Source organism: Gavialis gangeticus, unplaced genomic scaffold (assembly GCF_001723915.1).
Source record: "Gavialis gangeticus isolate Ggan-Ray unplaced genomic scaffold, GavGan_comp1, whole genome shotgun sequence".
In the NCBI taxonomy this organism is placed as follows: Eukaryota; Metazoa; Chordata; order Crocodylia; family Gavialidae; genus Gavialis; species Gavialis gangeticus.
In genome coordinates this window covers 68,242,437-68,258,617 of record NW_017728994.1, presented here as the reverse complement: position 1 = coordinate 68,258,617, position 16,181 = coordinate 68,242,437, and the positions used below count along the sequence as shown (strand labels likewise).

Sequence of the window (16,181 nt, the reverse complement as noted above, 5' to 3'; positions counted from 1 at the left end):
GTTTTTTTAATTTTTTTTTTTTTTTTTTTTTTTTTTTTTTTTTTACATTAATGAAAGCTTTTTTTGTTTTATCATTCTGATGGAAACCAGAACATGTCATTTAAAAAATGTTCCCACAGGTCTACTGAGAAACAAGCTTCACTTTTTCATGTCCCCTATAGAGATGTGCTGTACCCATATAAAAGAAACATTTTGTTCACCCATGAAACTAGGCTGTGCTTTGATACAAAACTTTGTGAACTTTCGAATAACAGATGTGCAGCAGTTTTGACAGATTGGAAAAATGCAAGTATCCCTCAGGAAAAAGTATTTATATAGGCGTCAAACCATTTACCATTCGCTGCTGTTAGTTAAAAGCCAAAGCTACAGCTGCTGACAACTCATTGCCAGATTCTACTCTCATGTGACAGTTACAGATATTAATGGTTAAACAGATAAATGATTGCTCTACTGTCGTTTGTAGATCTAACAGTAAACTTCTGAGTAATGTACAAATATTTTTGCACTGGCTGTGCTCAAAAGAGGAAGAAACTTGGGATTCTGTCACTTAACTGCATACGTGCGTGCATGCATGTGTGTATGTGTACTATTGCAGATATTTAAAAATTTCAGTTCTAGGACAGTGAAAATCTGTTTTGTGCCTTTGCTGAGTGGGTCACAGTAATGAAGTAATAGCCGTTTTGGACTTATGGGGAGGGGAGAACAGTAGAGACGAAGAAGGAAACATTCTTCCAGCCTTATTCACTCTTCTTCTAACAAAGACGAAACGGATGGAAGGAGAGAAAGATGGGAGAGGGGGTGGGAGAAGACTGCTGTTGCAGTCCAAAACCAAGGGGAGATGGACACTTGACTTTGGAAAACAAATAGGTCTTTCAGAGTTCTCCTTATCTGTTTGAAATGGAAGGAGAGCAGCTGGGAGTACAAGGCCAGAAAACACAGCTCTTTGGTGCATCTTCAGAAGCACCCTGATTGGTGTGCTGTCCTGTGCCTAGTCTCTGGATACCCCCCCAGGCTGCTTTCACCTAAACACTAGGCCTGTGCAAAGTGGCTAGCATTCACTTCAGAGTCAGCCGATTCGGAGGGACAGTGATTTGATTTGGAGATTCGAATCGCTGTCCCAATTCAATCCGATGAATCAGATCTGAAGATTCGGCACCACTTCGGAGATTCAGCCATAGACTAAACAGGCAGCAGTCCTCGACGCTGGACACAGCTGCCTCTAGCTGGTAAGTCTGTTGTAATGGGTGGAAGGGGGAGGGAAGGGGAGTGGGGAAGGAGGGATTGGGGCTGGGGCTAGGACAAGCTGCCCAGCCAGGGTGACTCGGGAAGCGGGGCAGGGGATGTGGGCACAGCAGCGCTTGGAGCAGGGGCTATGCCCTGCTGCTGCTTGCCCAGCCAGGGTCAGGGGTGGGGACAGGACAGCTCACTCCAGGCAGAAATGGGCAAGCGGTAGCAGGGAATAGCGCCGACTCCTAGTGCTGCCACGCCCACATCCCACCCCCCTGTCCCCCCAGCCCTGGCTGGGCAAGCAGCAGCAGGGCAGAGCCCCTGCTCCCAGCCGGGGCGGGGGGGGGGCACTGCCCCTGCTTGCCCAAGCAGTGTGGAGAGGCAGGCACTGCCGCTGCTTGCCCAGCCGGTGCAGGGGGGCACAGGATGGAGGTGCGGCAGCACTGAGAGCTGGGGATATGCCCTGCTGCTGCTTGCCCCCTTCCTCCCAGAGCGAGCCACGTTTTCCCCACCACACGCACCCCAGCTGGGCAAGCAGCAGCAGGACAGAGACCCCGCTCAGAGCGCTGCTGCTCCTGCATCCTACACTCCCCCTCCCTGAGTCCTGCACCCCCTGCCCCGGGCGCAGCTTGCCCCAGCCCCAATCCCTCCTTCCCCCATGCCCCTTCCCTTCCCCATCTGCCCATCACAACAGACTTACCACCTGGAGGCAGCTGTGTCCAGTGTGGTGAGGACTGCTGCCTGTTTAGTCTGTGGCTGAATTGGCCAATTCTTTTCCAAATCAATTTGGAGGCTTCCGATTTGATTCAGAGCTTTTAATTGGTCTCCTGATTCGATTTAGATTCAGAATTTCAGTCGTCGTCTCAGGTCAAATCTCCTCCAAATCAAATCGGCTACTGAAGCTTCGCACAGCCCTACTAAATACTCTCAGTACTATGGCCAGCCAAGAAAAGCGTGCATTAAAGGAAAGGTGAGATTAAAGGAAAAGCCATATTTTCCAGTAGGAACCCATAGGATGTAAGTCAGAATGACCGACTGTGACCCACACAGGTTCTGCACACAGACAGCTGCAGGATTAAGGATCAGCCAGGGGCAACTGAGCCCTAGTAATGTCAAACAGGAACGGGGGCAGCGATTAAGCTGGCCTGCTCCACTGCCGGCTACCACGAATGCTTAAGTATCATCGATCATGCCCCTTGTCCTACAGTAGGTAACACATATGCAGAACCTAATTTATGCCAGGGAGGCTTCACACAAGCATAAATCCTCCCATACATTGTCAATAGCTGGGTCAAACCTGCAGGTATGAAGTAAGTGATGGTTAGTTTGATCCAGAAAGGATCACAGACAGCTTCAGGCTTGAATTCGTAGCCTAGAGGAACAGAGAGTATGGCTCCTGGCACGTTACAGGTATGACACAATTCATGTGTTCATCACATCATACATAATAACAGTACTGCATGTTCAGCCATTTTAGGTCACTGCAGTGGCAAACCAGACACAAAGTCATTCCACAAAAAATGAGGGCTGCAGGGCAAGGCATTTAAAAATGCCAGGTTCCAGGGAGCTGCACTGAATTTGTGCTTTTTAGACATCCTGGGGCAGGGGATGCCCAAGCTGTGAGAGATGCTCCTCAGTCCAGGGGTCCCAGTGCCCTGGAGATTCTGAAAGCCACACGTGCAATTGAGCTGTCTCGGGTCTGGGCCAACCATAAGCTTGTAGGACCTAGCTCAACAGTCCCAGATCTGGAACATTGGGAGGGGGCTGGGATGGGATAGAGCCACCCATCAGCTGATCTTCAGGATTGGACTTGGCGCAGCTCAGCAGTGGCAGGATTGGAAGGAGTTTCATTCTCTATTTCCAAACATCATGCCTCCTGCCATGCACATCTGGCATGGGAAAAGGTACGCTGTTCAGGGTATGACAAAATTCCTCTGATCCCAATTGTACCATTGCTTGAAAGTCTGCCAGGAACCTCTTACCCATTTTCCAGGTTCCCATTGCCCAGTTGTGTTTCCCAAACTCAGATACTATCCTCCTTTTCCCCTGTTGCTCCAGTAAATTCTTTACCTGATGCAAGTACTATAGACAATAAAAATAAAGAAACCCCTCCATCCTGAGCACAGGGAATTGTTGCTTATGTAAATCTGTTTTACTTTGGACTCCTTCTGCCCCACCCCACAACCATCTCTCAGCTTCGTTCACCTCTTGAACCTAGTTTTAGGTCTGGCTATGGTTAGGCAGTGAGCTCCCTACAGAGCCCTGTGCACTGAAGTGCCAAGGCCTTGAACATTGTACACTGCTACATTCCTTTTAATTGTAAATGCCCCCAAATTTTCAGACCCTCAATTTTAAGTAAAATATAAAACATAAAATAATGACACCATTACCAGGTTATAGCCTCTGTAGTGCATAGATGCCCCCCCGCCTCTTAACTCAAGTTTAAAATCCAGGCCATTTTTAGACAAAATATTTGGTTTTTAAAAGTATGTCTTATTCAAAAAAAATACTGAGATCTGGTGTGTATCTGTTGCAGACCTTTTTAATACATCTTTCTGTATTTTCTACTACAATGAAGTCCTGATCTTGGCTGTAGGGGACAGAAGAACTAGACCACTGCGATACAGATAACATACAATATTATAACAAGCACTTGCAAAAAACAGCTTCAGCTTGGCAGAGGTCCTTTAAGAAAATGATGTGCAGTCAACCAGCCTCAGTTATGGGGAAATGGGTGTAGAACTAGTGATCGGAGGAATTTCCCATGAATTGATGTTTAAGTTAGGATAGTTAGGTCAACTTTGCATGGTTCATTGGCTACACACTCTCCCCCAAGCAGGATGTTGTTCAGGTAAGAATGGAGAAGGCCGGCAGTAGCCTTCTACCCCCATCTGATATCGCTTGGGACAAATCTCCCATCTCTGCCTCGCACAGGCTGGAGAAAGCAGCCAAAATGGTTTCTGATGCTTTTCCTGAACACATGCAGTTAGCCTGCCTAATCAGCAAACCTGATTATTTCTCTCATCAGTCCAGTGCATCTGCAGTGCATCCAAAGACAACTACATTGAATTTTTGACTGACATGAGTGGAAATACCACAAAAGCACTATAAACTTGTGTAGGGAAAATTTTGGCGCTCCTTTATTTTCTTTCCAGGATTTGTAGCATGATTAGCTCTTGACTTTTAAGGGGTTAAATTACAAAATCCATTTGCCAAAAAGGTAATTATATATAAAGGAATACAACATTAACTTAAAAATCTCACTTGTGACTGGACATTATATTTCCAGTAGTGGTCCAAGTGGCAGCTAGCGTTACTGTAACCAAACGAGATTAAGAAGAAAACATTTTCTGCATTTGAGTTGTTTGTTTTTCAGGTTTCCCTTTTCTTTCTGTGCCGTCAGTTAGATTCCCCCTATGTTTGTCTGAGTCTATCCAGCAGCAGAGGACTGAAAAACATTTTAACCATTGAGAACTAAGATTTATAAAAGCACAGAAATTGGCAGAAGGCCTCCTGAAAAACGTGAGACCCAAAAATGATTTTTTACATTTTTAAATTTTTCAGTTGAGTACATTTAAAGCTGTCAGTCTCCCTTTAAAAAAGAGAAAAAGGATTATCTGCATGTGTTATTGTATCATTCTACCCCTTTGAATGTGCCAGTACACAAAGAACTTAAATATATGCTTAACTTTAATTATGTGCCTAAATCTCATTGGACTAAGTGTGATGTTTAACTGCTTTGCTAAGAGGTTAAAATTAAGCATGTACTTAAGTGCTTTACTGACTTGGAACCTTAATACAGTGGGTGTTGGGGAGACATTTTCAATTACCTTAATACTTTCAACTCTACACAGAGACATGTTACTTTAAAAAGGGACCTATAGTAACAAAGGAACAACTGTTTTCAAGATCTGAAGGTTAGAGTGAGAGTAAGGATTTCAGCAAAGGGGTTTGAGACTTTTAACTGTAACACTTGCCCATTGTCTCCCCACTGGCAGCAGCAACAGAAGAATGCGGGGGGGGAAGCTGCAGGTAGAGGGGTTTTAACACCCTTTCACTAGGGTGAAAACTGCTGCTCCTGTTTCCTGGATTCAGTATGTGTATGATCAGCATCAGAAGTTTTCCAGCCTTTCTCATGTGGCTGTTGTGAAGAAGACCATCTTAAGAGTTGTCAAAGGTGACAATTTAATTAGTCACAGTCCAATCAGTTATACCAGAAACCTTGAGACACATTTTTTACAGAACAATATGCAGACAGTCGTAGTTTGAAAAAATAAATGTGAAATGCTGGGAAAATGTCTCTATAAAAATGTCTGTAAATACATAGCAGATCATTAGTTCTTTGGGAACATAATAAAGTTTATGTAGGCTTTGCAAAACCATTATAAATCACATCCAATTGTAATTAATATCTAGACTAAATACAAGAATTGCTAATCTGTATGAAAAGAAGAGGGGCAAGGTAGAGATGGATCATCATTTTGGACTGCATGCAGTAAGACAGGATTTCCAGAGCGGTAAGCTGCAAGACCTTTGTGCCCCATCCTAGGCAGGTCACTGGAGGCTTAAACCCCTTATCATTAAGAGCCTGGCTAGAAGCAGAGTACTTGACACTAATTATTTCACTTGACAGTAGTGGGGGCAGCATGTATTTATGCAGATTTCTCAAGTCAGGTATCACCAGTGTGTGTTTAGGGAGGTCTGTGGTATTACAGGAAAACTAGTGAAGAGCTGGTATACTCATGAAAAGCTTATGCATCTCTGATTTAATTGGTCTATAAAGTGCATCTCTACCCTGCCTTCTGTAGTTTAGTAGACTTGCAATTTGTTATGATGGTCTGGGGAATATGCGAGAAGAAAGGTTTGTTAATACCTTTTATTGGACCACCTATATAGGTGGGAGAGGTGTCAGATAAGACATGCCCTTCCTTAGAACTGGGAAAGAAGCAGATCTTGCCAAAGCCAAATAGCAAGTAAAGCAATGGCTCTGGTTTAATTCCATTATGCAAATGAAAATAAGTCACTTAAAGAAGGAGAAGAGGGGAGTATACCTGTGGAAAAAAAAAAGTTTATCAGAGGTAAACTAAGCAAAAGGCAGGTGAAATAGATAAACCTAATTACATAAAAGAATAAGACTATTCAAAAGGGAAGAAAGTCATTATCTGTGGAGTGTAAAGAGGTTACCAGTGGGAGCAGGTAAATTGTAACGAGCCATAAATAGAGAGATGTAGTTAACCATGTTAGCCTGAAATCAGGCAGGGTAGATATGCACCTCCTAGACTAACTAAATCAGAGATGTGTAACATATACTTCTGTAGGGACTGGGCTTACTTCATCCAATGCTGTGCCATCTGATCAGATCAGATGTGCCTTCTCATAGACCCGTCAAACCGTAGCTTGTATCCATGGTTCTTGGTGTCCAGTAATATCATGAATTTTTGTTCCCAGGCCCATCTTCTGAAGTTACGTTCTGGAGTACAAGGACTAGGGGGTCAGAGAGAGAGAAGTGATTCTGTGAAAGTAGTTCTGCTGGTGACCAGGTGTTTCTGCCCTTTCCCATTTTTCTGTGGGAGTTCATTCAGGAGCAAAGTGGTTATTCAGTTTCCAGAAGGGCATTTGGTGCATAGGATGAAATATATGACCTTCTGTTATCGACATGTATAGGGTCCACGGGTTCTGGTGGTTTCGTTACAGAGTGCGTTCATTGTGGCGGTGGTGATGGAGATGTGTTTTGCACTAGTTGTTTAGACAGGGTCTTGTTCTGGCTGGTGTTTGTTGATCAGTGGAAAGTTTACTTCTGTGGTGGTGAGCTGGCTACGGTTGGGAAATAGTTTGACAGCCAGGAGCAAGGGGTAGGGAATTTTTTTTTCAATACTAACCCTCACTGGAACCCAGAAGAGAGATCATGGAATAATTGTAACCTGTACTTGAAGACAACCAAACCTTGAGAGAAATATTTGTTACTGGATGAACTGTAGAGTCAGGAGAGCTGTTAGACAAGCTTTTGGGGACAAAGTGCCATTTCTTATATCTGAGGAAGGAGCAGATACAGCATACCAGCGGTTCCCAAACTGTGGGTTGCGACCCCAAATGGGGTTGCCACATCAGCAGATGGGGTCGCAGGGTTGGGGGACTGTGGGTTGGGAGTGAGAGGCCATGCTGAGGATATGGGGCCATAAATGGGGGGAAGCACTGGCCTAAGCTGTACTCAAGCTATGTCAGATTAGCTATTTTGGCAGAACTTCCTAATGGAGATGCAGCATGTGTCAGCCGAAAGGGGTTTTCTGCTGGCCTAGTTATATTACCTCCCTGAACAGCAGTAGCAAAGCCCTCTTTCATGAGCAGAGGTGTGGCCAGCCCAGGGTTGTGTGTTGTTTACACGCAGCCATGCTCTGACAGAGCTTCCTGGTGCAGACTGGGCCTTTGAAGATAAAACCACAAACCACAGGGCTGGGCTGATGAGAAGGAGCAGCCTAGAGCAGGGAACGCAACTCCTCCACTACCAGACCAGGTCTGGCGAAGCACTCTGGCGTGTCAGTGTTTGTAGCTGAAGATGTGACCTGGAAGAATCAAGAGAGTTACTAGTAAAGAGCCCGGTGCTGCCCCTGAAAGAGGTCAGTTCCTCTTCTCCCGCACTGGGACATCTATTCTTGCCTTCTGGAGCAACACCTCTCCCCTTGGTGCTGAAGACCCATCTTACCAGGACTGGCCAACCGTACCCCTGTAGCATATTACCATGGGCCTATTGGGTCCACCATCCCAGGCCTCTTGAAGTTGGAGGATGAGATCACTCTTCCTAACCGTTGCTTTCATTGCACCCAGTGCCCTAGGCTAGGACCAAAGGCTTGTTCTCTCCCAGAGCAGAATCCACCTCCCTAAGCCATACAGCTTCTGGCTTGTTCTGTTCTTCCTGGCCCCACATCTCTCTCTCGGCTGTCCAGGGGTGCTGGGGCACTGTCACCTCAGCACGGTGTGTCACTCCATTTCAAGCCCTCATGGTCAGATACGTCCTTGCATGGGGCGGTGCACTGTAGTTCTGAGCTCTTGTCTTAAGGTAGGCTCGCAAATTTGCATAAAGCAGTGAGTTAACCTAATTTTTTAAGTTATTCTCCACACCAGTATTAAACTTTTCAGATTGAATCCCCACTTCATTACTGGATCATCTTAGTGAAGGGCCCAAGCCATCTTGTCATAGTCTCTAAGTGGATCATGCAGCATATCTCTGTCTGTTATCAAGTGGCTGATGAACCTCTGCTTCCAAATGTCAAGTCCCACTCCACCAAGGCACAGGCAGCCTGCTTCAGATCAGTAACACAACCGCGTGGAGCAATCCACTGATTTGTATAAATGTTACGCTGTTGAAATGGCTGCTGGGTCTGATGCCAACTTCAGGAGAGCTGTACTTCAGTCTCTTTTTTACTCATGCAGCTGATACTTCTCATTCCCCCAGTCCTGAGAATTGACAGGTATAGGAGCCTGTTATCTGAAGTGGAGGCCACACTGATGTGCACTTGCAATAGAAGGAAGTTACTATCCCTGTTGTAACTAGAGTTTGTCAAGGTGTTGACGCCATGGCAATTGATATTTGGCAGCCCTGTAGCGTGGAGACTAAACCTGAACCTGCTCTATGGAAGAGATGGAGCTTCTTGAAGGCTGGTCTGAGATTGTTATAAATCCATCAGGAGGTGAGGACTCCCAGAAACATCTGTACCTTCTACTCCAAGTCCGCAGTGCATTTTTGACCTCTCAAACCCTACCATAACAGATAGCAACATGTGTATTTAAAAAAACCCAAACCTACCAAAACAGGACAGTTCATTAAACATTGTTTTCCCTCTGGGAGGATGAGAAGACCAACAAGATGTGACAGACATTAGACATAGCTTTTAATATTCTGTTGGAAGGTGTTCAACACCATGCTACATATAACAGAATAGCAGAACACAAACCTCTTTGCTGTTCAAGCTAATGGCCTTTTCCTTTTGAATGACAGCTTGGCGAATTAAAGGTTTTTTTTGTGCCAAAACAAAGTCTTTTTATTGTGAAGAGCTATTGATTTAGTTCACAGATGAGAATGATCAGATTCAAACAGGAGACAAACATGATTTCTTCTTTACTTGAATTTAAGGCATTTCCTTTCTAGATATTTTGGAAGTATTGAGCCAGCTTCAGTTATGTGAGTTTGATCAGTGTTCATCATGTCTAATATTTCTGTCGCCTTCTGGTTTCAGTTATCTCCTTCCTACCAAAGATCAACCAGATGGTAGGATACAGTTGCACCTTATAGACTGATTCAGAGATGCATAAGCTTTCGTAAGCAACCACTCACTTCATCTTAATTGGGTCTCTCCTCTTAATTGCAGTCTCACTAATTTTTACATGGAGCAAACCTCTTGAGGCAAGGTTGTGATGAGACAGACAGGTCTGGTATAGAGTCATCAGAGTCCCTTGATCCCTTTCAGTATGGCCCTTTGAGAATGGCATAGAGACTGCAGTAATCCTATTGCATAGGGCTATTTCCTATTGATGGCGTTTTTATAGTATGAAAAATGAATTTAACAGACAGTTTAACTAACATATCATGTTGACTTTTTTTTGATGCCATTGTTGACCCTCTGCTGAGAGTTAGCATGTGTCGAGGCTTTGCACATTAGCCTCCCAGTGAAGAAGTCTGTGTCACAATGTGGGTATATTCTGTATGTAACTTGTTTCATTTATACACATACATCAGCCCTGGGACAAGTGTGGCCAACAGCATGCAGCCAGGCTGTTCTGCCACAAATCTCTGTCCAACACCAGTGCCTGTTTCCTAGGGAACAACTGTCTTCTGAAGCAATCAAAAGCTAAAGGGAAGAGCAAACAGCTGCATCTTGCACAACTCCTCCTTTCCCAAAACTGCCTGTCTGTAGATCCTTGCATTATGCCAGACTAACCATGACCTGCATGTCTTCCTGGGAGCAAAACCTCCTCTCATATGCCAAAAAAAAAAAATTTGGAAGATTATGTGTAACAGTGCCACCTGGTGTCTGAGAAGAATAATATGGCCATAGCAATAGTACAGCCTTCTTAACTAGGTTGAAGAGTAGTCATATATATTGACCTTTTTGTGTGGTACAGAGATTTTTAGATGTAGGAAGTAGCAGCATAAATTGTTTTACCACTAATGGATACCATTAGCATATAAAATCAAACTGATCTTTATGCACTGCCAGATGTATGCAGCTCTTTCATGTTTGCTGATGGGCTGGTGTTAACATGATTCATTGCTTCAAAATGCTGTATTGTAAATCTTAATAAAACTAAGAAACACAAGGTCTTTGGAACAGTCATTTTGAATTAGACACTTGGCTAAAGCATTTATCTGCAAAATGTTTTTATTCAGCTGTGAGCTGTTGACATGCTGCTCACAGTTTGACTCTGCTATCCAGTGTGTTTGCAGACTGATTAGCTTTTTGCTGTTTTCTCTTACAAGTAAACAAAATCTGCCTGATTATTTACATTTGAAGACCTTTCTTTAACTTCATATTGCATGCCAAGGGAGTCCCTGCTTCCTCCATACCCATGCCATGCCCCCTACTCTGCCTGACCATAGAAAGTATATTTTGATCATGACTTCCAGCCTCACCAAACTTCCTGTCTACCAGACTGTTGCATGGATGTGAAATTTGGATGACATACCAGAAACACCTGAAAGCTTTGGAACATTACCATTAGTAATGTCTCCAGAAAGTCCTCCATATCAATCAGAAGGACTGAAGAATGAACACTGGTGTTCTGGTCAAACCCCACTAGCATTGACACTATGTTTATACAGCACCAGCACCATTGGACAACCCATATCATAAGGATGGCTGACAGCCAGCTCCTAAAACGGGTCTTTATCATCCCAACTCACCAATGGTCACCACTCCAGACAGGAGCAAAAGAAAAGTTTCAAGGATATCTTGAAAGACCAGTCTGAAGAAATGTGATATTAACAGCAATACTTGGAAGAGTTAAGCACCGACTCATCCCCAAGGGCATCTTGATGTCAACAACAAGGCACCAGTAATTTTGAGCAAATCCATCCCACTATGGAGACAGATAGACAAGAGAGATAAAAGGAAAGAGCTGTGACCCAACATCGCTAGGATCCTTCTGGAGCTGTTTGCTGTATCTTCAGTTGAACATGCAGATCTTGGGTTGGCCTCCTCAATTACGGACTCACCAATGACTTCCCTATTTACTGGAACACTGTCATCCTTGTAGCAAGGGACTGCTGCCACCACTGGGTATACAGTGGGTGTAACAGCTTTTATATTAATTGCAGTTACACACATGTGCTGGGGGCTGATAGACCCATAAATGCCTCCTGGACCAATCTACAACTCACTGAAGTCAGCAGAAAGGCTCTGCTGACTTCAGTGAGATTTGGAGACTTATACTGTAGTACAGACACTGAAGTTGATGCCTCAGTGATCTTTGCATGCGTGTCTCCATGCTGTAGTACTGCATATTATATTGTGCAAGTGCAAAATGTTCTGATTAGACAAACTCCAGGCCTCTGCAATGCATGTTAGTGCTTAATATTCCTGGTAGTTTTGGGAAGCTCTTTCAGTCCATTCTGTGGGGTTTTAAAAGTTGCATCCGGTACTCTGAAGCTAGGCACAGCATGATGCATCACATTGGACCTGAGGAGTTTGGAAAGCACATTAATGAAGAGTATGTCTTTAAAGCCCAGAGCCCTCCCAGCCTTCTGGTTAATTGAACTGTACCAGAGCAAATCAGGACAGATTTTCAGGGGCTTTCAGAGGGCTGAAATGTGCTGAACTGATCGCTAGGATCCTGATAGTACAGGATTCAGTCCTGGATCTGGCATTGCTTCATCTCTAATCAAACCCGTTTACATATCTTGTGTAGAGATAAGTTAGAGCAGATGTCTTCAGGCCATATAGCAATACTTCTGTAGCCCAGGTCACGTACACTAGGCATCATTTGCTGAAGAGTTTACAGTCTGACATTGAACTATGCTTCAGCATCCAAAACTTTTGGTAAAAAAAAAAAGAAAACAAGTGTTTCTGTACCTCATTTGCACTCTTATCCAGTCTGTAGTTTAAACTATGTTTAAAGAAGTGGGGGAAAAAACAACAGTTTCCCTGTTTGCAAACAGTTTGGAATAGCCAGTCCAAGAGGAGGTATGAACTGCTCTCATCATCTCAATGAGGCATTTGCACTGAAATGTGGAAGTGATTTAAAGATGTGCTGTGCACCCCACCTCTTCCTAGGTGCCAACAGCACTGGTGGTCCTTACCCAGCTGCCAAAACCAGGATGGTTATGCATGCTCAGCATAAACACATGTAGCTTGTTGCAAGCACAGAGACTGAATGGAAACACCACTTGAGAGGGCATTTTAGCAGTTACATTATTCATTTACATATTGAATTAAACTCACAGTTTTTGTGACTTTGTTTTCCAGTGTTTTGCAGCTGTAAGTCTAGTGGTTTTTAACAGTTTTCATATGGCCTCAAGATTACGCCTAATGATGGGGGCTTGTTGAGCTGATGTATTCAGCAGCCTGCCCAGCTCTTTCTTGCTGCTCTTCCCTACTTGTTACCGTGCTTCTTGAACCCTGTGGGTCATTCCCTGGCAACTCTGTCCCTTCCCCCTCCATCCCTTCCACCTTCCCAATTTCTTTTCAGATACTGGGATTGATCCACCGGGGCAATGTCTTAACTGCAGATAGCCCCTCTCAAACTAAGGGTGTTAAAGTGAAAATGAAATAATTACTAAGCTACAGAGGGAATTATCACAGAATGATGTATATTAGCAGCACTGAGGGACTTAGTTACTGCCTGAGTTGCTTTGCTAATGTGAGGCATTGCTGGTGCCCCCTGACAGGGCAGCTGTCTTCAGTTAAGGGTTTCTTGGTAGGTGAATAAGATGCAAATGAAGACAACTGAGTGCAACGCCAGTTCTTAGGACTGATCCTTTTACTTGGGAGTAGGTACATGGGTCCTTCCTTTATAGTTAGTGGCAGGTGATTCTTCATGCAAGTGTTGCTCAGTAAGAACAGCAGCATCAGGCCCTTTGCATCAAAATGGGGCTTCCAAGATGGTAACTCTTCTTTCAGAACAAACAAGTGAAAGGAAAGTATTTATGAGAAGGAAGAAATTTGTCAAAAGAGCATAAGTGACTTCAGTTTGTTCCATTTTTGTAAGCTTCTCTACAGCTGGACTTCACTAGGCATAGTTATTTTAGAATGGCTGCTCCTGAGTGACCGTGGGTGGACACACATGCCAGAAAAAGACTATAATTTAATCCAGTTTCAAATTGTATCCACACATGGTGATAATCAAGAATAGCTACTGCACTTGTAAATTCACACTCAATCTTAATCCAAGCTAGCTTTAAAGTATAGACAAGTCCAATATATAAATGGTGTTTTCTTACACGTGCTTTTTCTTAACCTGGCCTGCAGGGAGTAGCTGTACATATGATGCAGGCAGCAGTTTAATTATAAGGCAGCATTTGCCATAACGTTCCCTTCACAATCATGGTATTTCTGAGCAGGTCCCTTTCAGCGGCAGGGTGGGAAATAGGCTACTGACAGCAACAGGGAAAAAAGTCTTTACACTAGGAGCTGTTCCAAGCCATTTCCAGGAGCATTATAAAACAAGCTTAGTTTCATTAGGGAGAGCCTGGGGATACTGCTGGCACTGTGCATCACTGAGACATAACTTTGTTTTTTCTTCTTCTTCCCCTAGGGATTGCCGTCTGCAATATCCCATCAGCAGCTGTGGAAGAGACTGCTGATTCCACCATATGCCACGTCCTAAACCTCTACAGACGGAACACATGGCTTTACCAGGCGTTGAGGGAAGGGACCCGCGTGCAGAGCGTGGAGCAGATAAGGGAGGTGGCCTCAGGAGCAGCTCGGATCAGAGGAGAAACTCTTGGCCTCATTGGATTTGGTATGTCGGCAAGAATGGCAGACAAAGCCCCGCACAAGCCTCTCATTTCTAGCAGAGTTGATCTTGAAGAAATGGCCATGAGGTTTTATTTTGTTTGTATCAGGATAATTTGTCTTGCCATTTCTTTGGAAAGAAGCACTTTTCTTGGAGTAACTGCAGCCACAGTGGGAGGTCCATAGATTCAACTGCTTTTAAACTGACGCTGTACAAAAACTATGTCCCAAGATTTTGGGGGCAATGAGTTCCTTTCTTTATGAATAGCAAACCCAGCCTCCTCTATCAAGCTTTCAAAGGCAGCAAGAACATTGGTGAGACGCTCCTCTCACTGGTAGCCCAGTGAAGCTCTCAGGCGTTAGTCTTTCTCCCTGCAGTTTTTACATGGGCCTTTAAGACACTGAAATCTTCCAATGCTCTGGTCTCCAGAATATAAGGCTAGCGGGTTGTAATCAAACTGTTACAGCTTCTCTAGCATCTGACCAATAGCGATTCCCTCGGAGACCACAGCCAGGCCGCATGCAGGGCCAGGCTGTTGCTTTAAGTTTTACACCCACCCAAAGAAGGTAACGCTTGAATCAGCCATTGCTGAATATTGCCCCACATAGTTGTCGCAAAAGCATCCCAAGGAAGGAATTGTTCCCAGCTTCTGCTGTGTTCCAGGTTTACTCTTCTCAGAAATTATTTACTACTGGTCCTGCCCAAATTACAACTACCCCCACAAAGGACCCCACACCCGCTGTAAGGTGCCCCATCTCCTGGTGACTAGGCCACAAACACCTTTGCTCAATAGGTCTACACCTCCCTTGGGTGATAGAACTAGCTCTTCAAGTAGGGACTCAAGCCTTGTATAAGCCAGCAGTCCCATTTGAGGAGCAGATCCCAAGCCTTGCTGATCAACACATTGGGGGGGAAGGGAGGTGTGGGGAGGTAGTTCCTCACAGTGCTACTCCCTTCACCACCCTCCTGCCTAGAAGACTGTTCCAGTCCTGGTTAGGCAGCCACACTGTCCACACAGTGCCAGGAGATTGTGCAGCATCTAAGGAAAGGGGGAGCCTCAGAAGCCTGCTAAGTAGGGAGCTGCCTAAGCTTCAGGAGCAGAATGCACTAGAGGGGCAAGTCATCAGCAACTAAGCGGCTGACTTGGCCAACAAGTAACCCACCACCGACCAAGCAGTTGCCTCCCCCTGCTCACATTGACCCCCATCCTCCCCACAAGCACAGGTGAGGATGACTGCCTCTGCAGGTCAGCGTCTTTAGTACATGCTGCAGATGTGGAGATTTTGGGTCAGGTCCTTGCTGCAAATCAGGGTGCACTATATCTAGGTCTCCAATATTGGGTGTCTAATATCAGGTCTCCACTGCCTTAACCACTAGAATCTTCTGCCAGGTGTGGGGGGTAGTGGAAGCATACGCAGAGACTGACCCTTGGCTAGCTTCTGTGAGGGCTGTCTGACTTAGGCATACTCTCATCCTCCTGCAGGGTTTGGCCCAGACTGGTGACATGTGCCTAGTTAAGGAATCAGTTAGATAGTCCTCCAGTCAGCACATTAGGTGTAGAGTGGCAGGTTTAGGAGACCTAAGCAATTTAGGTTGTAGCTCCTTACTTTTCTGCAGTAACCACTCGTGCCTGGGCAAGTTGCAAAGTGCTGGGTCTTACTCCCCTTTCCATAGCTATGCAGAAATGAGCCACACCCTAGCAGTGGGCACATCTATACATGCATTTGATTCAGGATCAGTTTACTCACAAGTAAACACTCTCGGGCAGGCATCTACACATGCAGGGAAGCAGGAGCATATTTGCTGCTAATGGCAGCAAACCTCTCCCACTTCCTGTGGCCCTGCAATGGCCCCTGCCACCACCAGAGGGAGCTCTAGGCTTCCTTGGGGTGCTAACTCAGCGACTGGCAGGAAGCATGTGGCTAGGAGACTTCTGGCCTGAGCTGGAACATTACACCCTGCCCCTGAGTGCTGCCTGCTGCCAGGGCAGGGACAATGTCCCCCTGCCC

The 16,181-nt window shown here is 45.0% G+C and overlaps 1 protein-coding gene across 4 annotated transcripts in view; it reads left to right on the top strand.

Moving 5' to 3' along the window:
• CTBP2 (C-terminal binding protein 2) overlaps positions 1-16,181 on the top strand; it is a 122,748-nt gene that overhangs the window by 88,884 nt on the left and 17,683 nt on the right. For all 4 annotated transcript variants that reach the window (XM_019502971.1, XM_019502970.1, XM_019502973.1 and 1 more), the window contains exon 4: positions 13,972-14,178. In XM_019502971.1, coding sequence (XP_019358516.1) covers positions 13,972-14,178 — 207 coding nt within the window. The remainder of the gene's footprint in view (positions 1-13,971; positions 14,179-16,181) is intronic.